A 26445-nucleotide genomic window follows, 5' to 3' on the forward strand; every position below is an offset into this window, starting at 1 on the left:
CTTCGCCCCTCCAAAAAGAAAAAGTATGTGACTTCTATATGGACAGAGCATGATAAAAACAAAACCTTTTTCAAACTATCGAATCCCCTCATTCAAAGGGACCTTTACTCTCACCTTTCCTTTCTTGCACCTATACATTTGTTGGCTTGAGGCAGATCTTAACTTCACTGAAGTGGAGTAAGGAGGAGGGAAATGGAGCTAGACCAGTGGTTTCTTGGCAGATGGGACGGATGGGTAGCCATATATGCCACATAAAAATCTAATGGAGTTGGATTCCTCCAACACTATACTTTTCAGTCAAGTCGGCTAGTTCAGGTTGAGGTTGCTCATGAGTGATAACCTTGCAAAACGGAACCTGCCTACTCCTGAAAAAAAATGTTTTAGAGGTTCCTATTTCATAATATTACAAAATGATCTTAAATACTTGAGTTACTCTCTTCATGAAAGAGGTGTAGGCGGCCTGCGAAAGGCCAAATATAACCGGCTAGAGATGGGAGATGGGCATTTCCTATCCAGACAAACAGGGTTGAGGAGATAGAGGGGTGTTAGCCGGCTCGCTTCTGGATAGGCGTCTGTGTCAGGATTGATAGGCGGCATAGTCCCTGGTTGGAGCATAAGGCTGATAATGTTTTTTAGTTGGTCCTGGTCTCCGAGGAGTCATGTTCATATAGTCACTGTGAAGAATTCTGTTCTTTTTGCTTTTCAACTGTGGGAGAGAAAAGGAAAGTAGGAAGGTTTCTTAGTCTGCTTTTTTTAAAAATGTAAAACATCAAAAACTTGTCTTTGTGAAAACTGTTCAGGGTATTACCTATGAGATAAAAATAGCTACTAACAGTCCTTGCACACAGGGGATCTTTGCAAAGAAAGTGGGCAGCAGGCTGAAGTGTTTTGTCTCAACAACAAATATTGAAGCCTATGTCTAGCTACGTGGATTTTTAGAATCCGCCCCTCTGATGCCTGCTATGAGGGTATTTCCTCACAATAAGGTCCACTGATGATTCATTTGTTTTGTATGGTACCTACTACTCTTCCACTGAAATTCTGTTCTGATGCCTCATTGTGATGTGTAGGTGACTGGGTTCTTGAAGTTCTTAGTCAAACTCAAGCTTTGGAAAGCTGAAAAGTATGCCTGCTTGCCTCCTGTTCATGAACAAGGCTGCCCAAGCTCAGAGAGGCTTAAAGGCTAGTCTCAAAAGAGGAATCGATTTTTTAACGTATTAAAGTCTAGTGCCTATCACAGTAGGCAGGCACCTTAGTCCTTAATGGTTCTTGATCATAATAAAGATCCTGTTAGTAGGCTTTTGCCTGAGGCTATAAGAGATTCCCACTTTAAACTTGGTTTGTTTGGAGGACCTGTTCTGTACAAATAAATGCGATGGCTTCCACAATGTAAGCAATGTCCATAATGTAGGGATGCTGTTTTTATTTCCTACTCATAATAAATAATGATAGGCAATACAATGCAATGGTTAGGGAGCTAGCCTCAGAGGCCCTGTTCAGGTGTGTCTCTGATGCAGACTAGCTGTGTGACCCTGGTCTAGGACTAAAACTGCAAAGCGGGCACTGACATGTTGCTAGAGGAGAATTCTAATGGTTCCTCGTATCCATTAACTCACAGGTCTAGTTAAAAAGTGATTATCAATAATATCAATAATAATCAAAAGTAAATATCAATAATCAGTAAATATAAATAATATAATAATACAATATAATTTTAATAATTTAGAAACTTTGAGATTTACAAAGCACTCTGCAGAGTGTTATAGGAAAGCCAGTCTGCTTCCTGATCAGACTCACTAAAACTGAACTAATGGATGGGGTATCTCTCACTGGGCAAGTAGATCCATGATTTCATATGGAATCTTCTTTCTGTGTTCTGTATATATAGAAATGCTCTTTCTTTTGGTACTTAAATTCAAAAATTGTTTAAATGTTTTTAAGCTTTGTCATGACTATATAACCCAAAATGCTATCACCATTTAGTAGTAGTACCTTGATACCTGGTATTATGGACCAATTGGCAGGGACAGGAATATTCACTATATTAGACCTCTGGCAAGCATACAATACAATGTAGTCCAAGTGTGGAAACATTACAAACAAAAGGTCCAGGTTTATTTTGGCCTATATGATTCCTAGGTTATGCTATTTGAGGTTGTGCCCCTATAATTTTTTAAAAGTTCATGAATCTAATATTTTAAGATCTATAGGGACAGGAGTTGGTGGTCTAATCATTGCTTCAACAAGTATTTGTCTATCTCAATGATAGCCTAATATACTGCCAGAACCCTGCCCATCATACCAGATTGGTCTGAACTGTCTTTCAAAACTATACCAGAACTATTTGCCAGCTTAGGGAATAATGAGTGGAAAGAGATTGAGTCTAAAAACACATGGAAAGTTGGTATAGGTTCCACATGGATCTACACAAACCAGAGGCCTTGCTGAATGGGAGAACCCTGCCTCAGTCAAAGACCAGCAGAGATTCCTCAGCTTTTCAGAGTATTATAATTCCTTTATCCTCAGGCTTTCTATCTTGATGGCACTTCTCACTGACTTGCTTAAATGATCCAGTACTTCTTTGTGGACACTCAAGGCCAAAGAGAAATTTAGTTATCTAAAGAACTTTCATTTTATCTACCCTACATTTTACTCACCCTTGTTATGATGGACTTACCTCAACCCCAAACTACAACTCCTAAAACTTTGTGCATAATTATTACTAGTGGAAGGGTAAACTGAGCACTTCATCTAAAAGATCCTGGTGAAAGTGGAGTCAGATAGAAAGGAAGTGTTTTCTAATGAGACATTACTGAAATAGAAATGACAGAATTTGACAACTGATCAGACATCAAAGGAGAAGACAGGGAAGAGATAAGAGTGACTGAGGAGTCTAGGTCAGGAGAAGGGTGGTACCATTCATAAAAATAAGGATGTTTGGAGGAAGAGATGGTTTGAGGGAGGAATGATGGTTCCTGCTTTGGATATCTTGTACTTAAGCTATTTACTAGTCACCTAGGTGAAGTATTGTAATATTAATTAAGGCGTGGCTTTTTTATATTTTTTTTCTTTTAGAATGCTAAAGTAATCAAGTACCTTTGATTAAGTCTTGCTAGGTACTAAGCCCCAGGTCCACACCCTTTTGCTGATTAGGTATGGAGGTTTTGGGCCCTAAGAAGGGTATATAAATTCAAAGGTTAGCATTTTGTTTGTGGCTCTCACTCACTGGAAGAGTGTTGATGTGGAGACTCTGAGTAGCCATTGTTAAGAACACTTGGCTTTGAAGAAAACCCAGATGTTGGTGCTTCTCTTTTTGGTAACTATATATGTGATGTCTTGATCAGACAAAGCCTGTCTGTTGAATTATGTTATTTGATCTGTTGACATTTTCTGTTTGTAATTTCTATTTGTATTTGCTCTGAAGTTCAGGGTGCTGGCTTTTCCCCCTGAACTAAGTGAATGATATATGTATGTTTGATTAAAGTGAGATTGTTAACCCCTTAAAGTTACTTTCCTTAGAAAAGCAGATCAAAAAACCTGTGCTGACAGCTCTTGTTGCTGGTCTTGTTGGGTATTTCACCCCTAAAGCAACTGCTAGCCACATTGTTGTTACAAGTATACAATAAGCAGTTAAAATTGAAGACTGAAGCTGGGGAGAGAAACTGAGGCAGAAGATAGCAGATTTTGAAGTCATCAGTGGAGAGACTGGAGCCATGAGAGGAGATGTGATCACCAAATCAATAAGTTAACAAGCATTTCTAAAGAAAAGAGAAGGCCAAGAAAAGAGACTTGGGGCACTTTAAGGCATTGGGATACAAACGAGTAACCAGCAAATGAGACTAAGAATGGGTGGTCAAAGAGGTAAGAGAAGGATAAAGAGTGGTCAATGTCCCAAAAGCTAAGAGAAAATAGAGTTTTAAGGACTGGACAGGAATTATGTGAAATGCTGTAAAGATATAAAGAAGAATGAGGATCAGGAATAAGTCATTGGATCTGGTGATTAGGAAGTCATAGCTGACCTTCAAGAGAGCATTTTCAATAGAGTGAAGGGAGAAAAAGATATTATAATGCATTAAGGAGTGAGTGGTTAATTAAAAAGCAAAGGCTTTGCGTCTCCTTTTTTGGATTCCATGACATTACTCTTTTCTGGTTTTGCTCCTGCTTATTTGGCTGTTATCATCATCCATCTCCCTGCTGCTAAACATAGGTAGCCCCCAAAGTGTAGTTCTGGATTCTCTCATCAGAGAGAAGCATTTCCCTGGTGATCTCATCAGCTCCTATCAGATTAATTAATTATCTTCTCTGTGCAGATCAAACCTGTATCCATACATCCAACCCTAAACTCTTTCCTCTTACCTTCATTACCAACTGTCTGAAAGTTCCACTGGATGCCCTGCTGAAATCTCAAACTTAACATGTCCAAACCAGAACTCATTGTTTTCCCTCCTAAATCCATTCCTGTTCCAAAATTCTCTATTTAAAAATTATTAAAGTTTTATTTTTTTAGTTAACAAATCTATTTTCTCTTCCTCTAACTCCCCTATACTTGCTCACATTAGGAGTCTTAGGATCATCCTTGCCTTTTATCTCTCCCTCACTCTCCAATCAGTTCCCAAATCCTCCCTAACATCTCTTAGATCTGTCCCCTTTCCTCTGTTTACACTACCAATGCCCTAAATAGTATTTGGACTATTTTAATGACCTCCTAATTTGTTGCTCTATTTTCAAACTTCCCCCTTTCCATTCAACCCTCCACTAATAGTCTTTCTAAGGTATAGATCTGATTATACCACTCTACTGAAAAACCTTCACTGGCTCTAGGATAAGATGCAAACTCCTTAACCTGACTTTTAAAGATCCATAGACTTCCTCCAACTTATCTTTCTGATTTTATTTCACATTTCTTCCTTCCACGCTTTCTGTGTTACAGCCAATTTGAACTACTAGCTATTTCCTGTACCCAGCACTCCATCTCCCTCCTCCATCCATTCACCCCAAGCCCAGAATATACTCTCTCTGCCTCTCTGCTTGTCAGAATCCTTATCATCCTTCAAGGCTCAATTCCCCATTCTCTCCTTCCTCAGACTGATGACCTTTTATTTATTTATCTGTGACCTCTAGCAGAATATAAGTTTCCCTTAGGTGGGGGACCCATTTTGATTTTATCTTTGTATTTCATGAACCTGGAATAGTGCCTTGCACAAAGCAGGCACTTAATAAATGATTATTGAATCAATAAATGGATGGATGAATGAAGCATAAACTGTTTTTTGGAGAAGTCTGACTATATAACTCTTTAATCCTTCAGAGATCTGTTATTTCATTGTTATGGGTGCACCCTCTACCAACACAGAATGAAATCCCTCTATAATTTAATAGACAGTCTTTAAGAGTTGCTACGAACAAAATAATTCACCATCCTGTGGTCAACTTGGCAAGAGGCCTTGCTGAATTTAGTTATGCTGGTCCTTGGACAATAGACAGAAAACCCATCTCAACTTCCTTACAGTGAACTTAGGAAGTGAGGTTATAGCCTCCTGAGACACTTCTCAATTCTAGGACAGCTTCCCATTTGTCCCTTCTATTTTAGGGCTCCAGGGACAGGCCCATCTGTTCTCTTCTTGCCGTCAGAACTCATAATCCTCCTGGGGCCCACTTTGGAACAAACCTGGGATGAAGGGGAATTTTCCCCTACTTTTCTGTCCCATGAGGTTTTCTAAGGGTTTTTATTGTTAGAAACGACAGGAAAACCAGCATAAATTAAGATTTAAAAAAAAAAACAGAAAGTTACCAAGTTACAGAAAGCCTTAGAAGTGATAGTTATCCCAGGCATCAGTGGAATGTAAAAGGAAAAGGGCCTGATGCTTCTTAGCTTCTATCTCCTATCACCAACTCCTCTTTCTGTTCCAGGCTAAAAATTCATCCATGCCCAACCACTCTTTATCTTTAATGGATTAGTGAATAAGATTTCACCTAACCTTCTCTCAAACTCTAAAAACCCAGAGCGTAAAGTAGGTAAGCGTCAGTGCTAAACAATTTGCCCACAAAGGCTCAGATGAATACTTATTTCATAGAGGTGTACCCTAAAGAGGGAAATCTACATTAGTTGGCCAGATTTTAATACCTTTCTACTTCATTTAGGAAGGTCAGCTTGGGTTATTTGCTAACAGAGATAAGACAGTAAGCCAAGGGAATAAGAGGGATATAAGAAGGATTTTTGAGAGTGGGACAGAGATTCTTAAACTGGGGTTCACAAATTTGTTTTAAAAAATATTTTGATAATTCCATTTCAATATAATTAGTTTCCTTTGTAATCCAATGTGTTTCATTGCATGCATTTTAAAATGCTATTCTGAGAAGGGGTCTCTAGGCCTCATCAGACTGTCAAAGGGGCCTATGGCATGCAAAAAAGCTAAGAACTCCTGGTAGAGGATATTTGACCATGTTTACACATAGAAAGGAAGGAGTCAGTGAAGACTAAGGTATAAGAGAGAGTGAGGATAATTGGGATGGAATAAAGTTTCTGGGAAATGAAAGAGGATGAGAAAAAGAGCACTCATCTTAGAAAATAAAAGGGATATGTCTGAGAATCATGGCATCTCAGAATAGTAGAAAACCTCAGAAGTCAAATCTAATCCATCCCCGAAGCAAGACTGCTCCTCTAAAATAGCCCTTACATTCAGCCATCCAGTTCTACTTGAAGATTTCCAAGCATGGGAAACTCACTGTCATCCAATTGGTGTCCCATTTCATTTTGAGCTGCTCTAATTTTTCAGAAAATTTTCCTCTTATTAACTCAGAATCTGCCTCTCTGTGACTTCTACCTATTATTAGTCATTCTTCTGTCCTGTAGGGTCAAATCAAGGTCGTTAAACATGAGTTCCTCTCCATCTCCATCTCAAAATTCTTCCGTATCCTCCTGTCCCAACTGCTTTGTAGACTAAGGAGAATGATTTGCAGACTGGGAAGTATAGAACAAAATTGATTGCCAGGGAACTGAAAGCCAAGAGAGGTAAGGAGATGGTAAGGAAGCACTGAGCTGCTTAGGGATCATCTGAATGGATCTATTGCATGTAATATGGATGCTCTCTGGATCTGTTTCCCCAAAACTTCTTGCAGATCATCCATTCACCTTTCAGAGTTCAACTCCTCATCCACAGAAGCAGGAAGTATAATCATATTCAGGGTCATTAATGACCTTGGAACATGCACACAAGCAGGTATATTCAGTTACAGAGTTTGCGGTCTTCTGTAACACTCCCCACCCCCAAAAAGCAGACATAGATGCCCATAAAGTGTGTGCCTGTAGGCATACAGGAAGTCTTGAAATTTTTTTTATGACTTCTCATTTCATAGTCTTGCTAATAAAAACCTCCCCTTTATTCTCTCTGCCTTTACCTGCTCATTCAATGGTTTTCATCAGCGCAAAGGCAAAAGCATATGTGCAGTCAAGATTTTGCATGATAGTTATCCTGGGTCTTGTTCTTTCAGTAAGCATATATTAAGCACCTGCGCTATCTAAAGCCCTATGATGGACACAGAATATAAAACATAGTTGAGTCATAGTTACATATTCTAGTCAACAAAGTTGGCTTTTTCTAGGCTTTATTTACAAGGGGAAAGAGTACGTAAATTCAGAAAAAATACACTTTTTCCAAGGCAAGCAGAAGTGGATGAATAAGCATTCTGCCCAGCTCTTACTGGATGGGTTCTAATATCTTGAATCTGCTCTAACAGATTAAAAATTCCCTGGATAAACTTTATCCACCATGGTTCCTAAATTCTGGAACGGCCACAGGGTCTGTCTCCCATGCAATTCCAAATGAGAATGCCCTGTCTTCCACCTCACTTTCCATCACACATCAACCTTTTTTTTTAAGATTTTGCTAAGCTGGCTCTTTCCACTTCCAGGAAAGTAACAGTCTAACTCACATTTGATGACATAGAATAGGAAGGGATCTCAGAGGCTATATAATGCAAAGTTACTTATTTTGTAGATGAGGAACTGAGGTCCCAAAAGGTTAAGTGGTAGCAAAATAAACATCAAAACCAAGATTCAAACCCATGTCAACAGACTCCAAATCCAGTTCTCTTTCCATTGCTAGTTAGGACATTGCATAGAATGCTAGACCTGGAATGTGGAAGACCAGAATTCAAATCCTACCTTAGATACTATCTGTGTGACCCTAGGCAATCATTTAAACTTCTGTGCCTCAGTTTACTCATCTGTAAAATGATGATTAATAATAACACCTACCTCCTAAGGTTGTTTTGAGGGCCAAATGAGATAAAATATGAAACGCACTTTGCAAACTTTAAAGCACTATATAAATACTGGCTGTGATTGTTATCTAAAAGTGGGGACTCCAGTATAAACATCATCTACATTTTTTTTTCTGCCGTTTAATGTCTGGAGCACATCGATAATGGATTTCTTTATTTGGGGGAATGAGTTTGCACAGCTAAGTGATTGGTGGGGTGAACAAGGATAACAGATGTGGGACTATGACAGCCTGGGGGAGGGCTGTGATGTATTCACTCAAATGTCAACTACCGGTCAAGAACTAAGAATGAATCTGCAGCTGTTCCCAAGAGCTCACTGATCCTGTGACTGTTGACAGGTTGGCATTAGGGGTGCTCTGTGCTTCTGAACTGCAGCTTTAGCTTGAACCCGGTTCAGAGCAATCATACAATAAGTTACCCTCAAGAAGGTGCAGTAAGAAGTACATGACACATATTTTTTGGACATGGTCAATGAAGGAATTTGTTTTGCTTGACGAAGCATATTTTTTCAAGGGGTCTTTTTTCGTTTTTATTTTTTAATGGGAGAAAGTGATGGGAGGGAGAGAAAATAAACTTTTGTTCATTGAAAAAAATTATTTATTTTGAAAAGAAGAGTATGATGCTAATTTGATTGTGGGTAGGGGCTTCCTTGCTCAGCACAAATTATCTTTTCCAAAGCAACAACAAGGTAAGGCCCCACCAAAAAATCTGAGCCTGGAGTGTGAGGAACAGGGACTGAATCTCAGAGCTGGAGGAGACCTCCAACAATTAGTTTGACTCATAGTTGAACAAGGATGCCCCTTAATAATCTCTCCTGAGAAGAGGCCTATGTAGTCTTTGCTTGAAGTAATCCTGTGAGGGGAACACCATATCTCCCCTGAAAGCCCCTCCCACTTTTGGATAGCTCTATTTTTTTTTAATTTGTTCTTGACAATCGGTCCAAATGTGACATTGTTAATCTTTGAGAAATGGAGAGCTTTCAATCCCATCACATTTGTCTGTGGGTATCAGGGTTTATGAATCAAATGCAAATAAGGGAATATTGTCACTAGGAGACTGAATCACCTCCAAGGATGATGGCAGCCCCTTCTCTAGGCCAAGTGTCTAAACTTCCCAATCTTTGAGATAGGTGTGATAAGGCTCCATTTTGCTGTAGATTTTCCTCAGACTGACTCCTTCCATGCCATTAACATGACGATTACAGAGCCAGATCCTCCAAGTATTCTGTAGTTGAAAGTAAGAGCTTTGTCAACCTTGGGGTGCTATCTATGTAACAACTCCTTACTATTGCATGAATTTCTTTGAAGCTTTCATTGACTTCAACAAGCATTTATTAAGTGCCTACTATATGCGGAGAAGCAATGTGGAATTGTGGCTAGTGAGTCAGCCAGGAAGATCTAGGTTCAAGTCCCACATTGGACATAAATGACCCTGGCAAATCACTTAAATTTTCACTGCTCTAGGAAACACTCTAAGACTAAAAGTTGAAGAGGAAATGATGGTATGTATTGGTCCAGGGAATTCCTTACCTGGGAGTTCCCTAGACCAATGAGATCACAAGTCCAGTTCCTATTCCTTCCTTTGAATTAGACACTATGCTAAGTGTTGGATATAGACAAAAAAATAAAGAATGAAATAGTCCCTGCCTTTGAGTGGCTTACCTTCTACTGGATTTTTAGCAAATTACTGTACCATTCTATTAATTGGTGTGCTAACTCAGCAAGGTACTGTAGTACTATAAATATGCATATTTATAACAACCTGATCACTGGTCTCAAAGAATTCATGTAATCTCTAAATGCACCTGATAACCAGGAAGTAGTTTCAGCTTTGGATCAGCCAAAAATCCTGAAAGTATTTCCCAAAATACCATCTTCTTTGGGGTTGTGCTTACAGATCCAGGCTAGCGTTCTGACAATTACTGTCCATCACATCACTAGAGTGGTGGGGAGACACATAAAAGAAATCCTAATCTGAAAAGTCAAAGCAGTGGCACAGTAGAATGAGTACTAGATTTGGAGTCAAAGGGACCTGGGTTCAAATCCCTCCCTCTGCCACTTAGTTCTTGTGTGACCTTGGTCTGGTCATTCATTTCTCTTGCTCTCAGTTTGGTTTTTTTATTTGTAAAAAGAAAGAGTCAGGCTAGATAACCTTCTACCCCCAGCTTCTTCCCATCTCTATGTCTATGATTCTATATGCTAAAATGTATCTTCCAAAGGAAGCATTTTCTTTCTTAGAATAATTGATCCAGCGCATGGAGGCAGTAAAGCCCAGAGCTACAATTTTGTTTTTGTTTTTTTCTGAGAAGTCCACAGGCTATATAGTGTGTATTTAAGCTGGAACACATAGGTATATTTAGCTCTTCTACTAAAGGCAATTTGGAGGTGGAAGTGAAGGCACTAAATTAGTTAATTCAAAAATATTTATTTAGCACCTTCTGTATACTCAGCATATTTATTTAGCACCTTCTGTAATACTCAGCATTGTGCTAGGTTTGGGGAGCTGGCATGCAAAAGTAGAAGGTGTGTCGCCATTCTAGAGGGAGACCAGAACTTACAGGTTAGTGTGGGGTAGGGGGAGAGGTGAAAGAAGGCATAAATACCAGAGGATTCCAAAAGCTACACAAGGGAATGGAAGCAATGCAGGGTTGGAAAAGAAAGACCACTATCGAAGTGGTTCCTGCTTGCTGTTAGTTCATCTACACAAAGTTCTAAATTGGTTTGAATCCAGACCAAAAAGACAAAGCCAAAGAAGAAGGGGGGGGTATGGTGGGGGGTAGAAAGTAAGACACTCCAGTTCTGTTGCATTGCCTGAAGTTTTGCTAGGGTTAGTAAAATCTGATCTGGCGGTAAGGGGGGGGAGGGGGTCTGTCAGGAGTACAACCGCCACAGAAGTTTCATAATGATAGCTCAAAGCTTGGCCTCTAACAATTAAACCTCATCAGAGGTAGAAAAAAATATGACTCAGATAAAACTCATCTCGTTTCTTTGCTAGCCGTGAAGGCAAAGCAGTAGTTTGCACCACAATTCACAGGGTTCCTAGCCCAGAAACTGATTACTCTTTGAGTGGCTGTAGGAAGGACATTCTCAGGATGCTCTGTATCTCGCCTTACTCCCTGGTCATCTATATCAGTATTTAAAGGTATAGAGAAATCTAATCAAGGTTTTTGCTTCTCGTCAGGAAGAGCTTACTTCTCTCAAGCCTCCTTGAAGAACGTACAACATTCAAAGATCATGAGGGTCACCTATGAAGGCAGATGCCCAATTGGGAATATAGTAAGGATGTGGGGCAAAAGCAGCAGTTGGGCCATATCATTGACATTACTGAAGACAAGTACTTAATTTCTTACCCAGCAGTTAAAAAAGGCCACTGTCATTAACAAGCTATAGAAAGCAAGGACACACAGAGCCGCAACAATCGCCCAAAAGGGTTTGGGAGACTCAGAAGTTCCAGGACAGACCTCCTTCTCTGAAATAGAGAGAAAACAGGGTGGGTCAGAATCGTTAAGTAGTGGCGTTTGAATTCATTCTCTGCTTTCACAACATCACAACAGGAAGGATGGAGAAAAATAGCAACACCCTAAAGCTCGCAGACAACTGTTACAGAGCGTGTGAGCATCCTCTTTGGTATCAGGTATTAGTCATTGCTGGAACTCAGGATGAGAATCTAAGGGAATGGTTTGCGTGACCTAAGGCAAGAGCTCTCCAGAACTTAAATTATCTCAGAGGCTGCCAGAACACCACACACCTCATTGTCATTTGGAACTCTTCTCCATAAACTCTATCCTGAGCAGCATTAATATTTTCAAGCTTTGCTTATCAGGACACTAGGTAACGGAAAGTGCTAACTCTACTATAGCTAAGCTAAGTGATGTTCTGGAGCCTCAGTTTCCTCACCTGAAAAATTGGGGGAAGAGATTAGATAATGGTAAAGGTCCCTTCCAACCTGAACATTCTTTGATTCTGTGAAGAGAATTGCAGGCAGTCTGAAAGAACGAAGGCAATTTTGGTAGATCATAGAGTCAAAGGGTTACAGGGTTGGAAAGGACCAAGCTTTCCCTAAGGCATGAATGCCTCCTACACTATCCCAACAGAGACTGATTATCCAGATTCCACTTGAAGACCAGTGACAAGAAACTCACCTTGAGCTAAGCCTTGACTGGCAACCTTGCCAGTTTTTTCCGTCATGTTCAACTCTTTGTGACCCCATGGGCCATACTTTCTATGGGGTTTTATTGGCAAAGATGCTGGAGTGTTTTGCCATTTCCTTCTCCAGTTCTGAAATATCTCTATGGAAACAAGAATACAATCCCCTGCTCTACCACTTATTTACCACATAACTTTGGACAAGTCATTTTACCTCTGACTAAGCCTTAGTTCCTCTCTTAAAATTGATGGAGCTGGACTTGAAAGACTCTAAAATGTTTAATTTAGAAATAAGAAAAGGTGAACACAATGTGTCTTATCCAGGTGGAATGAGTTTTTTTTTTATTTTAGGTTTCTGTTTGGTCTTCCTTTTTATCTTTTATTTTTCATTTTGTATTTTATCATATCACTGGTTTAGAGGCAAATATTAAGAGCTTCTATATTAGTGGTAGAGGCATACCATCCATAATGGTGCCCATACCCCTATTATTTTACTATCATGTTATTAATACATTATAATCAAATTCCAGAATAACATCATAAAACTCCTGCTGAAATGCCATTTGATCAATGGGCCAAGATATTGTTTCCTATGACACTACCTACCCTGTGTAATGTTGTGTCATCTAATCCTATGCTTTCTCAGAACCAATTAATGGTGTTAGGGCATGATTTCACATGTAAAAGCCAAACAATTATTTTTTACCTTAGGCTCAATTTAATCATAACATTCCTTATGTGTAACAAGGCAGTAATAAGAAAATGATGTTTAAAACTGCAACAGAAAAAAAAACTGCAACAGGACTCAACAGATGAAATACTTGAATGTTATTTGACTGCATTTTCTGTTTGTTCTTGATCACCAAAATTACTCTACCAGAATAAGGCAATAAAGTCCTCTTGTCTAGGTTGCTGTTTCCACCAACATCTCATCATTGCAGAAGAGAGAAAGAAAGCTAAAATTGAGGTACAATATGAGAAATAGCAAAATATGGTATTGATTTTTCTTAATTTGAATTCTGAAAAGAAGCAGTCTATATCTTTAAAATGCACAGCAAATAATCATTGGCCACATTTATACAGCATTAAAAGGTTTGTAATCCTAATTCTACACAACCTTGAGTAGTAGATAGTGCAAGTGGAATTATTATTCCCATTTGACAAATGGGAAAACTGAGTCTCAGTAGAATTAAGTGATTTGCCCAATGATCATATAGTTAACAAACATCAGAACTGGAATTTGAACCTGTCTCCTGATTCTAAGTCCAGAATCTAAAGTCTCAGAAACTGTGATTTATTTTATTCCCATCAAGAAACCAACTCTAGCAATCATCCAATTAATTGGCTTCATTTTACATATGAAGCAATTGAGGTACAGAGATTAGGTGTCTTATCCAATATCACATGTCTAGTTATCAGCCAAGCCAACAGTGGAATTTCAATGCAGTGCTCTTTCCAACACAATATACCACTCCTTTTGAGTAGACATTCCAATTACGCTGGGTACCATTCCAAATGTCATTGAAATTTATAAGAAAGGCCTTAGAGACCATGTAGTCCAATCCCTTTTTTTTAATAACCAAGGAAACTGAAGCCCAGAATGGCTATACATTACTTGCAGAAATCACACAACTAGATATTAGCAGCTGGAATAGAGGTCTCCTGACTCATAGACCAGAGGTTTCTTTTCCCCATCTCGGTAGAAGATATTTTTGCAAAGGAAGAGGCTGGCACAGGAAGGTTAAGGGCCCTACTCAGTGGAGTAAACACAAATAGAGCTCATTCTTCCTTTCACCCAGTTCCTCAGTCAAAAAGAGGCCAGCATTCTTCCTTTGAGGGTACTTAGGTTGATATAAGAATACTGAATTACACTTTCAGAGCTTTTATACCTTTCACATAGATGATGGTTCCATTACTCTTTTCATTGGAGAGGTATGGAGGAGGATACATGAATTCAATTTTACAGAAGTAAATATCTGTTTGGTTGACACTCATATTCCGGAGTTGGAACTTCACTGTTTTATTATCGAAATTCACAGAGCAGTTGAAGTCTTCAATTGAGGAAAGCAAGGGCTTATGGGTTCCATTTACATACACAAAACAGACTTCAAGGGCACTGTTTGTTCCCTTTTGGAGCGAAGCTCGAAATTCAGATGGAGTTTTATCATAGGTGTAGTTACAAGCAAGGGTTGCCGCTTCATGATTATCCACCATAAGCCAAGGTGGCTGTTTGACCAAAATCTTGTCTGGGAAGGAAAGAGAGCATTTATTTAGAACAGTATAGATAAACTTAAAGTCCAAGCTTTTGCACTAAAATTTATTCCTCACAAAATAAATAGACCTTCAATAAGGAGGACTCGTTTTTTTGGTTGGCATAGTCTAGAATACTTAGTCATTGGTAGGAATGGGGAGGTCATGATTTATAAGGTGAACAGCCTAACAGTCTTAAAGAGTCACTTTATGCTTTTGAGTTACATGCTTCCACTCTAAAGCCAGGATCTGACCTGAATGCTAAGGTTTCAACTCTGTTTGGGATTCCTGTTGTACTTACACGAAGTTGAAAACTGCTAAAGGGGTGGAGCTGGTTGCTGATTGTTTTGACCTGACTTTTAAAGTGTAGACCAATATAATTATTCTTCAGCTAGATACCTGACAGCTGGACATGAAAGAATTAAACTATATTTTAAGACATCTGGTATTTTACTCATTGGCCATGGGTATAATGGGGTAATATTAAGGGCATGCTGTTTAAAAAAACAGGCAAAAAATTGATTTCTTGCTCTATTTTTTTGCACTATCAGTACTGCTGAGACTAGCCTCCCTGAAAGAGATACCACATTTGTCACCTCAGGATTAACTAGTTTGTTTTTATCTGGACCTGTGATGTCAACCTGTTGATGTAGGGGATAGATAGAGTGCTGGACATGGAGTCAGGAAGACTTGAGTTCAAACCCTCACTGAAATGCTTGCTAGATGTGTAACCCTGGGAAAGTCACTTAATCTCTCTTAGCCTCAAGTTTCCGAATCTATAACATGGGGATAATAATAGCATCCACCTCACAGGGTTGATGTGAGGATCAGCCAAGATCACATCTGTAAAGTGCTTTTCAATCTTTAAAGTGCTACACAAATGCAACTTATTACTATTCATTGGTATATAAAAATGCTAGTGAAGAAACATCCTCTACCAAGGCAGGTCAGAAGCTCTCTGCTCTTCAACTTATGATATTGGACTTGCCAGAAATGAGAGATCAAGTGACTTGCCCAAGTTCACATAGCTAGAGGTAGACCTTGAACTCAGATCTTCCTGATTCTAAGGGCTGGATCTATAAAACCAAAAGTATCTTGTTCTATGGCAGAGTTTCCTCTCCCTAAAGAGATGCAATCACTAACCCCAGAGTATTTTCTCTTTTGCTACTTTCCTGTCTCTCTCTTCCTAAGATGTGTAAAGAATCTTTAAGTGTGCATGCAAACCATGGTGACCTTACTGATACAGTATAGTAGGAAAGAAAACATATTTAAGGTGCTTCATTGTGAAAGATTGCACGTGGGCTAACCTTGGTTCTAACCTTGTAGATTTCTATCCTTAACAAAATACATTTACCCACTGGCAGGCACTAGGGTTAAGGTTGGGAGTGTGAAGATTTAGACTGTAAGAGAAAAAGCCTATACTAGCATGCCTTGGGTAGGAGGGTCTAAAGCTGTTTATGAAATATTTTTTCCTCTTGTTATGTTGTCACATCCTTAGTGGAGGTGGAGGGAATTAGTCAATAACTTTCATTAAGTCCTTGTGGGCTAAGCCCTAGACTAACTAATTTCTAACAAAAACCACCCTTCCTGGCACTTGTACTTTTGTTTTTTTGCGATTAAGTAGCAGAACTATTTTTAAAAGGGGGAGGGGGAGTGCAGTTAGGTGGCACAACGGATAATCAGGAAGACTCGTATTTCTGAGTTCAAATCCAGCTTCAGACACTTCCAAGTTGTGCGACTCTGGGCAAATCACTTAACTCTGTTTGACTCAGTTTCCTCATCTGTAAAATGAGCTGGAGAAGGAAATGGCAAACCACTCTAGTAACTTGCCAAAAAAAACCTAAATGGAGTCATGAAGAGCCAGACATGGCTGAAAAATGACTGAAAAACAACATAGAAAAAATAAATGTTTTTTTAAAAGTCTCTAGGTCTCTATCTAATATGCCATTTTGCCACTGAAACAAAGGATATAAAAAAAGACTCTAAGAGGTCAGCTTATCCATATCCTTTCCTTTCAACTAGGCAACATAGGGAGCTATTTGGCCCTATCCTTTTTTAAAATAAGTTTTTATTGATACTTTCGGTTTCCTACATCATCATGGTTATCCCAAGTATCTCTCCCCCTCCCAGAGAGCCATTTCATATGACAAGTAATATTTTTTAGAAAGGAAAAAATTCAGCACAACTGGTCAACATATTGAAAAAGTCCAAAAACGTATGCAATGTGTAGCACCAATGGACCTCCCACCTCCACAAAGGGTTGGGTTTGGAGTGTCTTCTCATACCTCATTTTGAGTCCTGCTTAATCTTTATGATTTTGTTACATATACTTTTGATTTTTTGGTGTGTAATTGTTATTTCCTTTTACATTATTATAGTCACTGTGTATATTGTTTTCTTGGTTCTGCTCACTTCACTCTGCACCATTTCGATAGCTCTTTCCATGCTTCTCTGTATTCATCACAATACATCATTTCTTACATCACAGTAATAATTCCATTATATTCATGTACCACAATTTGTTTAGCTATTCCCCAGTTGATGAGCATCCAACACTTCACTATCACAAAAAGTGCTACTATAAATATTTTGGAGTATATGAGGGCTTCCTTAAAGTATAAACCCCAGTAATGAAGTCTCTGCTTCAAAGGGTATTGACTCTACTTTTAATAGAGATCTTGACGAGGAGATTCCTCAGTCTTTCCATCCTGGAAATTTTTTAGATCATCCTTACAAGACCAAGATCTGGGAAGACTTTGGATCTTCATGCTCTTGAGGCTATATTTATATTGCATCAACATAACCACTGAGCCCATTGATTTGAGGGATGTAAACCAATTGTAGTACACGAATGTAATGGAATATTACTGTGCCATAAGAAAATATACATGTGAAGAATACAAGGAGAAATGGGAATTTTTTTTGAATTGATGCAAAGTGATGTAAGAAGAACCAGGAAAATTACGCACTATGACTGCAACAAGGTAAATGGAAAGAACCACAAACTGAAACTGAATGTTGTATAATTATAATGGGGCAGTTAGGTGATTTAGTGGCTAGAGTGCTGGACTTGGGGTCATGAAGACATGAGTTCAAATCCTGTTTCATATATTTATTAGTTGTGTTACACGGCACAAATTCAGTTTCCCTGTTATTAAAATGGAGATAACAATACCATCTACCTCATAAGTTTGTTGTGAGGAGCAAATGAGATAATATAAATAAAATGCTTTGCAAACATTGAAGCATTACGTAAGTGCTATTTGTTATCATTATTATTATTAATGGCTATTATTATTATTATTAATGGCTAAGTCTGACCCCAAAAAAGAGCGATGAGTACGCCTCCCTCCCTTCTTTGCAAAACTTGGGGGCAAGGAGTAAAATGTTGTGTATAAGACTTAATGAATGTGTTGATTAGTTTTGCTTGAATGCTTTTTCTCCACTCTTTATTTCTTGTTCTAAGAGATGAATATCTTGGTGGAGAGGAGGGGAGGGATATATTAAGAAATCAAGGTGATGTAAAAATTAAAAATATCAATAAAAATTAATTTTTTTAAAAAAATATTGAAACAGAGAGCATCAGTAAAATTCCTGAGTTGGCTGGCACACTACCAAAGACCAATGTCTTAATTTCCTACTTAACCTACTAAGTTGTGGTTTGTTTATTTGTTAAATTAAATGATCAGTTATCATCATGTAAAAACATTCTGAAAATCAGAACCCCTAAGATAATAGGGTTGGTTTTTTTAAAGAATCTGTTCTAAACATTCTGAAAGTGAGGTCAAAATGATTGTTTTAAGGGTCTATAAGTACATGAAACAATTTGATTGAGTTAGCTGATCCAGGATTGGTTCAGGTGGTGCTACAAATGATTGGAACCAACCCTCCTAAAGGAGAGCCACAGTCATCTTGGAAGGCCAGAACAGAACAGATTTAATTATTATAGATGAGTCTTACAAAGCAATCCATAGCTCTGTAGGATCTGATAAAAAATCCTTGCTCATCACAGGTTTTTTATAAACTTCAAATAGCTTTGCGGGTTTGACTTGAATTTCAGAAAAAAAAAACAAAAGGAAGAGTATTTTGTTTTGTCATAATAGACTTTTTTGATACTTGCATAAAAAGGGAGGGGTTGAAAAAATTACTTTTTCCCTCCTACCTTTTACTATTGAAAAATCAGGCAAAATCCAAACTTCTCCAGAAGCCACCTTAGGCTCTGAAAATAAGTATTTGGGAGTGGTGTTATTTGTGTTTCCTTGGCCATGGTAAGGTGGTGCCTACGTGGGATGATTGGATGGAGTTAAAATTTCAATGTCTACTCACTTCCTTTGGGATAAATTCCAAACTTATGAATCTGACACTCGAGAGTTTCCACAGTCTGGCTTTCCCAGTCTAGTCTCTCCCTACTTCTTTGCCTTCACTCCCCACTTTACCCAAAAATTTCTACATAACATAATACAAACATGATGTGAGCATCCCAACTACATGGCTTTGTTTAAACTGTTCCTTCATCTCTGCCAATCCAAATTTAATTCATTTGTTCATTCATCAAACAAGTATTTATCAAGCACAATATAGACAAGGTAGATTGCTAGCCTCTAGGGATACAAAAACAAAAATGAGAGTCCCTGCCCTCAAGGTACTTACATTCCATCAGGTAAAACACCTTGTATGAAGTGAAGTAAAATAAAAAATGAATATAAAATGAATTAAAAGCAATTTGGGGGAAAGCACTAACAACTAGAGTAGGAACAGAGTACAGGAAATGGCGCTTTAGCTGAGCCTTAAAGGAAACTAGAGCCTCTAAGAGATGGGGGTAGAGAATACATTCCAAGTGTGAGAAACAACACGTGCTGAAACATGAAGGTGAGAGATGCCATGTGCTGTGCACAGCAAATAGGAGAGTAATGTACAAGAAGCCTGGAAAGGTGAGCTGGAGCCAGACTGTAAAATGTTCGTTTAAACGCCAAAGAGAGGACCTTGCTTGTTTGTTTTCTCAGAGGCAATATTGGAGCTTTTTGAGCAGGCAAATAATGTTAGGAGGCTATTATAATAGACTAAGAGAGAAGTGATGGGGGCCTGAACTAGTGTGATGGCTATGTGAGTGGTGAAGAGGTGATGGATGAGAGAGAAAGAGGAGAGAGAGGGTGGGAGGAAAGAAGGAAGGAGGAGAGACAGACAGAGAGACAGAGACAGAGAGAGAGCACAAAACTGCTCAATTTGTTGCTCAAAAACTGCTTCAAAATGAGGTTGCCCCCTCAGCTCCCTGCTCCTCACTGCTCTCTCCCCTCTGTCCCCTCTCGTTCCCCCCAACCTAAGCTACAGAGAGGGAGCTGTCCCCACCTAGGGTAAGTTCTGGGTACCAGAGGGCAGGGGTCTAGACCCTGCGGCTTTCCCTGAGCACCCCACCCTCTGCCTTTCTGTTTTCTCTGTTTTTCTACATTCTCTGGAAAGAAGAATGATCACTGGAAATGCTAGAATAAAATGACTGACAGAGAATTAGGGTTATCTTGATTACCAAAATAAGGAAGGCAGGCAGTAAGAGAGCATTTAGCTGCTCCTGATTAAAGACACCTGGTCCAGATGAACTACATACATCCTTGAGTAGTCAAAGAGCTGGCAGATGTGATTGTTGACCCACTCCCAGTGATATTTGAAAGAACATAGGAAATGGGAGATGTATCATAAGACAAGAGAAGTGCCAGTTCCCAATTTTTTTGAAGGGGAAGAGAGAATAGAACAGAGTGTACAAACTTTAAATCAGAGTGATTGACTCCTATTCTTGGAAAATCCCAGAATGGATCATTAAAGAGAAGGTTGATGAACAACTAGGAAGGGACGATGTGATTAGAAAGAACCTGTACAATTTCATCAAAAAGAGGTCATGCCAGACTAACCTTATTTCCTTTTCTTTTATTGGTATATAGTAGGTGTTTAATAAATGCTTATTATCCTCCTCATCATCATTAGAATTGTCCAAAAGTACTACCCCAGGAGGTGGTGTGTTCTCCATTCTTAGTCTTTAAGCAGCAACCACACCCACACCACTTGTATATGTTATACTGGAAGTTCTTTCCTCTTGGACTAGTTGGCTGCTGAACTCTCTTCCAACTTTCAAATTCTGTGATTCTGCAATTGTTTTCATATGCTCTTTATTGCATATATGTGAATCTTAGATTGCATGAAGTTCCGGGAATTCATAATACTTCAAATAAAATAAAGTTGTTTAGCTTTCCTATTCAGTCAATTTCTCTGCTTCCCCCTTAATGCTGGAAATGGAAAGCATCACCTCTCAGATTAATCTGCTGGTGTCAAACCTACCCTCCTCCTCTTTAAGTGTCTTCTCTGTCTGATTCATCCTTTCCCAGAAGGGAAGGCAGGAGTAATTAAGTCTATGTCTCTATCATACTAAATCAACTTATTACAAAATGGAAGATTTAGTCAACCAACCAATTTTTAAAATCTGGTTGATGTCAAATGACTGGCTTGCCTGGTGTTTTCTCTTTCTGACTTATTTCACTGATGGTTGGGATGCCATGTTTAGTATTTTGTTTTTAAATGGCATCTGAACCAAGGCATGGAGAGAAGAAAAAGAAACTTCAAATCTCTTTTTCCTTCAAACTTCTGTTTGGCTACAAAAGTAAGAAAGATGAAAACTACTTATCAGCTTCTTACCAGCTAGCTAATGCGAGTGTAGATATTTGCCACAAATGATCATCAAATCCATAGTCCATCTCCAACAAAACTGAGGACTGTCTATTCTCCCATGAGGAAATTGCTCACTTGAGAACATGAGAATTCATTTCCAGTGGTCTAATTTCTGTGCCTACTAGCAAGTCTAGCCACACTCATGAGCAGAATAAGACATCACTTGTATGGCACCATTGCAGGGGCTCAATGAAAAGGTCCCTACCCCAAAAAAGTTAACTCCCCATCAAACTCAGTTAATGCTTGAAATTCCTTTCAAGGGAGACAACTCCCTTTGTCTCTAAGGGGCAAAGGCTAGAACTATAGATATCTCTTGAAAAGGTAGTACATTGATTTAAATTGGTAAAATGATGATACTTTACCTCTGTTCATCATAAGGTCACATATCTAGAGCTGGAAGGGACCCCATAGATCATCTAGTCCATTCATTTTATAAATGAAGAATCTGAGGCTCAGATAATTTAAGTAACTTGCCCAGTCTCTCAAAACTATCACGGGGGGGGGGGGGGGGTCTGGATTTGAACTCAGGTGCAATGCATTGATATTCAGCACACTTCCCTCTGTGCCATGCTTAGAACAAATAGTATTACAGTTTAAAACCACGTTCATATCTGTGATTTCATTTCATCCTTATTACAACCTGTGAGACAGTCAGGAAAATGTTATTATCTTTGCTTTAAAGACAAAGAAACTGAAGCCCAGAGTGTTGATTGGACGTGCCTAAGACCACATGGCTACTTAGTGGCAAGTAGAGATAGTAACAGAACTTTCAAAGTCACACTAAAGATCTAAGTCATTGACACCTTCTTCCTTCCCAAATATTTTGATGGGTATTGGGACAAGAAGTACCTGAAAGTAGAAAGAATGGAAGGATCCTCCAGAGAAATAAAAGGGAAAAGAGAGTCTAGTGTTGGGGATTGGGTTTTAATTCACTATTTTACCAAGACCAACCCTGCATAGACTCAGAGAATCTAATTATTTGAACTTGAAGAGACTTTAGAGCTAGCTTGTCTAACCCACTCCCTCCTTTTACAAATAAGGAGACTGAGGTACAGAGAAACAAAGTGCCTAGTCCAAGAATACACATTTGGTTAGTAGCAGTGACAGAAGAGCTTCCTCCATTTTTATTAGAGGAAATTATTTTAAGTCATGCCTGAACAAGAAAGCTATTTCTAAATATAAGCTGCCCACAATGTGGTTTTGTATACTCAACGAGGTGAGCTCATATAGCGGTCTTATTAGAAAAAATCTGAGATCCTTAATTTAGAGATTTTTTTATTAAGATTTTTTATTTTTAGTTTACAACACTCAGTTCTGTATGATTTTGAGTTCCAGATTTTCTTCCACTCCCCCTACACCCCTCTCTCCCCAAGAGGGCATGGAATCTGATGTACCTTCTACATATAACTTCACATTAAACTTATTTACACAATAGTCAAGTTGTAAAGAAGAACTATGACCAATGGAATGAATCATGAGAAAGAAGAAACAAAACCAAAAAAAGAAAAACAAAAGAGAAAAAAAAACAAAAGAAAAAAAAAAGGAGAGCAAACAGTGTGCCCCAATCTGCATTCAGACTCCATAGTTCTTTCTTTGAATGTAGATAGCTCTCTCCATCATGAGTCCTCTGGACTCGTCATTAAACCTTGTATTGCTGAGAAGAGCCAAATCTATGAAGGTTAGTCATCACAGAATCAATATATCTGTGTTTGTATATCATATTTTCCTGGTTCTGCTCCACTCACTCAGCATTATATCACGTAGGTTTTTCCAGGTTAATATGAACTCCGTATCTTCCCATTTCTTATAGCACAACAGTATTCTATTACATTCATGTACCACAACTTGTTCAGACATTCCCCAATTGATGGGCATTCCCTTGATTTCCAATTCTTTGCTACCACAAAAAGAACCGCTGTAAATATTTTTGTACATATGGGTCCCTTTCCCATTTATGTGATCTCTTGAGGATACATACAGCCCTAGTAGTGGTATTGCTGGGTCAAAGGGTATGCACATTTTTATAGCCCTTTGGGCATAGTTCCAAATTGCTCTCCAGAATGGCTGGATCAGTTTGCAAGTCCACCAGCAATGTAACAGTGTTCCAATTTTCCCCCATCCTCTTCAGCATTTATCATTTTCCTGTTTTGTCATGTTAGCCAATCTGACAGGAGAGATGTGGTACCTAAGAGTTGCTTTGATTTGCATTTCTCTAATCAGTACTGATTTAGAGCATTTTTTCATATGCCTATAGATATCTTTAATTTCTTCCTCTGAAAACTGCCTGTTCATTAGAGATTTTTTTTGACCCAAAAGATATTTCTCTTCTAGAAAGAGGTATCCACATGAATGACCTATAAAAATTATGTCACTTGCAGAAAAATTTGCCCTATGATTCAACTCTAACTTGGTCAAGATAAGCAGTATGATTGTGAACTACTACTGCAATTGAGTCCTCTTTCCAGCCTCTGCCCTTACCAACCCCTTCTCCTCCAAAAAGCTGCCAAATTGGTTTTCCTAAAGCATAGATCTGATGATGTCTCTCTCCTGCTTAAGAAGCTTTGAGATTCTTTGTTGCCTCTAAGTTAAAATTAAAATGCCTCGGATTGGTATTGAAAGTCTTTCACAATCTAGTTTTAGGCCATCTTTCCAGATTTACTTCACATAACTCTCCCACATGCATTCTACATCTTAATCAAACGGGTCTACTTGTTGTTCCCTATACATGACATTATATCTCCCACCTTTGAGCTTTTATACATCCTGTCACTCATACTTTGAATATTCTCCCTTCTCATTCCTATCTCTTGGAATCTCTAGCTCCTTTCAAGGCTTAGGTTCCTGATTCCCACTTTCCGTTCCTATTCCCCCTCTCCACCTCCACTTATTTTTCTTTGGTTCCCAAGTCTTTTAAAAACCACTTTCAGAGACTTACTTTCTCTCACCTCCTCCTCTTCCTCCTGCCCCCACCTTACCCCAGTGTCAGAGATGGAAATGAAACCCTCTCACTCAATCTTGCAAGGTTTAAAATCCTGCCCACCATGCTGGTTATTGCCCTCCCAAATTTCTTTGTATTTACTCATCTGTGTGCTCCTGTGTTCCCAAAGAAGAAAGTAAGCTCCTTGGCAGCAAGGAATATGCACCTGATGCAGGGTTTTTCAGATGTTAAAAGCTTAATAAATGCTTTTGAATTAAATTGAATTGGTCAGCTTACCTCTTAGTTATCCATATAAAGTTACTTTCCAGTCTAAGCTGTACCTGACTGTCCCATGAAAGACTGGGGTAGAGGGTAGGGAAATCTAAGGAAATGCGTTATACTTATTAATTTAAAAAGAGGATTTTCTCTTTTAAAATGTATATTATACTCTTCCCCTTTCTTCTGATAGTTCCACAGAGAGAAAATAGCATAGCAAAGGTTGATGAAATGCCTGGGGACTTGCGCGCTTTCTCCTAAGGACTATATACCCCAGAAGGCTTTGAAACAAGGAATATGAGTCCCCAAGCACAGGTCCACTATATAAGTACTTCTGTGGCTTTGATTATGTAATACGAAATTAAGGATCATGGAGAAAAATCCAATAAATATACAGAAAGAAAATTACTTTTACTTCAGAAATTGATCAGTACAGACTGGGTTCAGACATTAATACTAGTGTCAATTCTCTCTTTGACTTTAGAAATTAAAATGATTTCTGTCCAAAATTAAACATATTATATGAGAACCAGAAGAAAATAAAAGCTTTCTCATAAGTTTTCTCACACATGGTTCATCACAGACATAAACCTCTCTCTTGACCAAAGATAAACTTAATTATGTTATTGTAATCTCCTGGGTTTATTTTTGCCTCTATGCTATGATACTCTTTTTTATCATTTTAAATAAATTTATTTTTTATTTTTAGTTTACCACACTCAGTTTCACAAGTTTTAGGGTTCTACATTTTCTGTCCCTCCCTCTCCTCTGCCCTCCCCCCCAAGATGGCATGTAATCCAATGTAAGTTCTACATATAGCTTCACATTGAACTTATTTACATAATAGTCCAGTTGTAAGGAACAGTTATAACCAATGGAACGAATCATGAGAAAGAAGAAACGAAACCAAAAAAGAAGGTAAAAGAAGAGAGCAAATAGTTTGCCTCATTCTGCATTCAGACCCCATAATTCTTTCTCTGGATGTACATAGCTTTTTCCATCATGAATCTTTTGGTGCTGTCTTTGAACCTTGCACTGATGAGAGGAGCCAAGTCTATCAAAGTTAGTCCTTACAGTTACCGTGTGTCTGTAGTCGTATATAATGATCTCCTGGTTCTGCTCCCCTCACTCAACATCAGTTCATATAAGTCTTTCCAGGTTGTAATAAAGTCCGTCTGCTCCTCATTTCTTATAACATAACAATGACTCTCTTTAACTCTGCTTTTCAGCATCCATGCAGGGTTCAACCACTCCAGAGAGCAAACAGGCATTTTGCCCATTGACTTTTAGGAAGACTTACATGCTCTGTGCCATTCGGGGATGAAAAAGGGAAGCACAAGTGGCTTGTCCCATCCAGACACTTGCTCTAGGGGCCAGCATTATGGGGATTTGCCCAGTCTGCTTTGTAAAGCCCTGCCCTGAATTCATTACCAGCCACAACTAAAGCCCTTGGGTCCACCTTCTGAGTTTTAGAGACTGCAAAGTGTAATGTGTTCTGCCTATAATCTGAACTGCCACCCAGAGCCATTGGGTTTCATTAAAGCCCTCTACCTTGAATTGCCTCTTTTTGCAAGAAATAGTTGTCCTAAATAGATTATATATGTGCCTGATGGCCCACGGTAACTAAGTAACCCTGTTCTCTTCCCCCTTCCTACACATATTTTGGGAGAATTTCTTTTTCCATATTTTGCTGGAGGGCTCCCAAAGACAAAAACTTTTTTCAGATTTACTTATCCTTAATTTTGTATGTACCTAAAATATTATTTTATTTCAAAAAATCCATTATAACATAAGAAAAAACAAAAAAAGCTATTTGTTGAAGACTTACTATGTGCAAGGTGTTATCAGGATTCTGTTAACTCC

The 26445-nt window shown here is 38.7% G+C and overlaps 1 protein-coding gene across 1 annotated transcript; it reads right to left on the reverse strand.

Annotated features, from left to right (window-relative positions):
* Positions 1–26110, reverse strand: CD28 (CD28 molecule). The gene is made up of 4 exons (XM_036755730.1): positions 26014–26110; positions 14318–14674; positions 11633–11751; positions 1–706 (listed from the first exon to the last, which is right to left on the reverse strand). Exons 1-4 carry the CDS (start codon positions 26108–26110, stop codon positions 578–580), a joined length of 702 nt encoding a protein of 233 aa, XP_036611625.1. The 3' UTR covers positions 1–577.
* Between the last annotated feature and the right edge of the window lie 335 nt (positions 26111–26445).

The sequence above is a fragment of the Trichosurus vulpecula genome, chromosome 4 (genome assembly GCF_011100635.1).
Source record: "Trichosurus vulpecula isolate mTriVul1 chromosome 4, mTriVul1.pri, whole genome shotgun sequence".
NCBI classification, from domain to species: domain Eukaryota; kingdom Metazoa; phylum Chordata; class Mammalia; order Diprotodontia; family Phalangeridae; genus Trichosurus; species Trichosurus vulpecula.

Bases quoted from the DNA above. Each gene is read 5' to 3' on its own strand.
- CD28 (XM_036755730.1), bottom strand. From the start codon at position 26,110: ATGGCTCTGGGTGGCAGTTCAGATTATAGGCAGAACACATTACACTTT. The intron at 14,675-26,013 runs GTAATGAATTCA...TTTCCTTCCCAG, and splicing joins AAGGGCTTTAGTTGTGGCTG to ACAAGATTTTGGTCAAACAG. The intron at 11,752-14,317 runs GTATAAAAGCTC...TCTCTATTTCAG, and splicing joins AACCATCATCTATGTGAAAG to AGAAGGAGGTCTGTCCTGGA.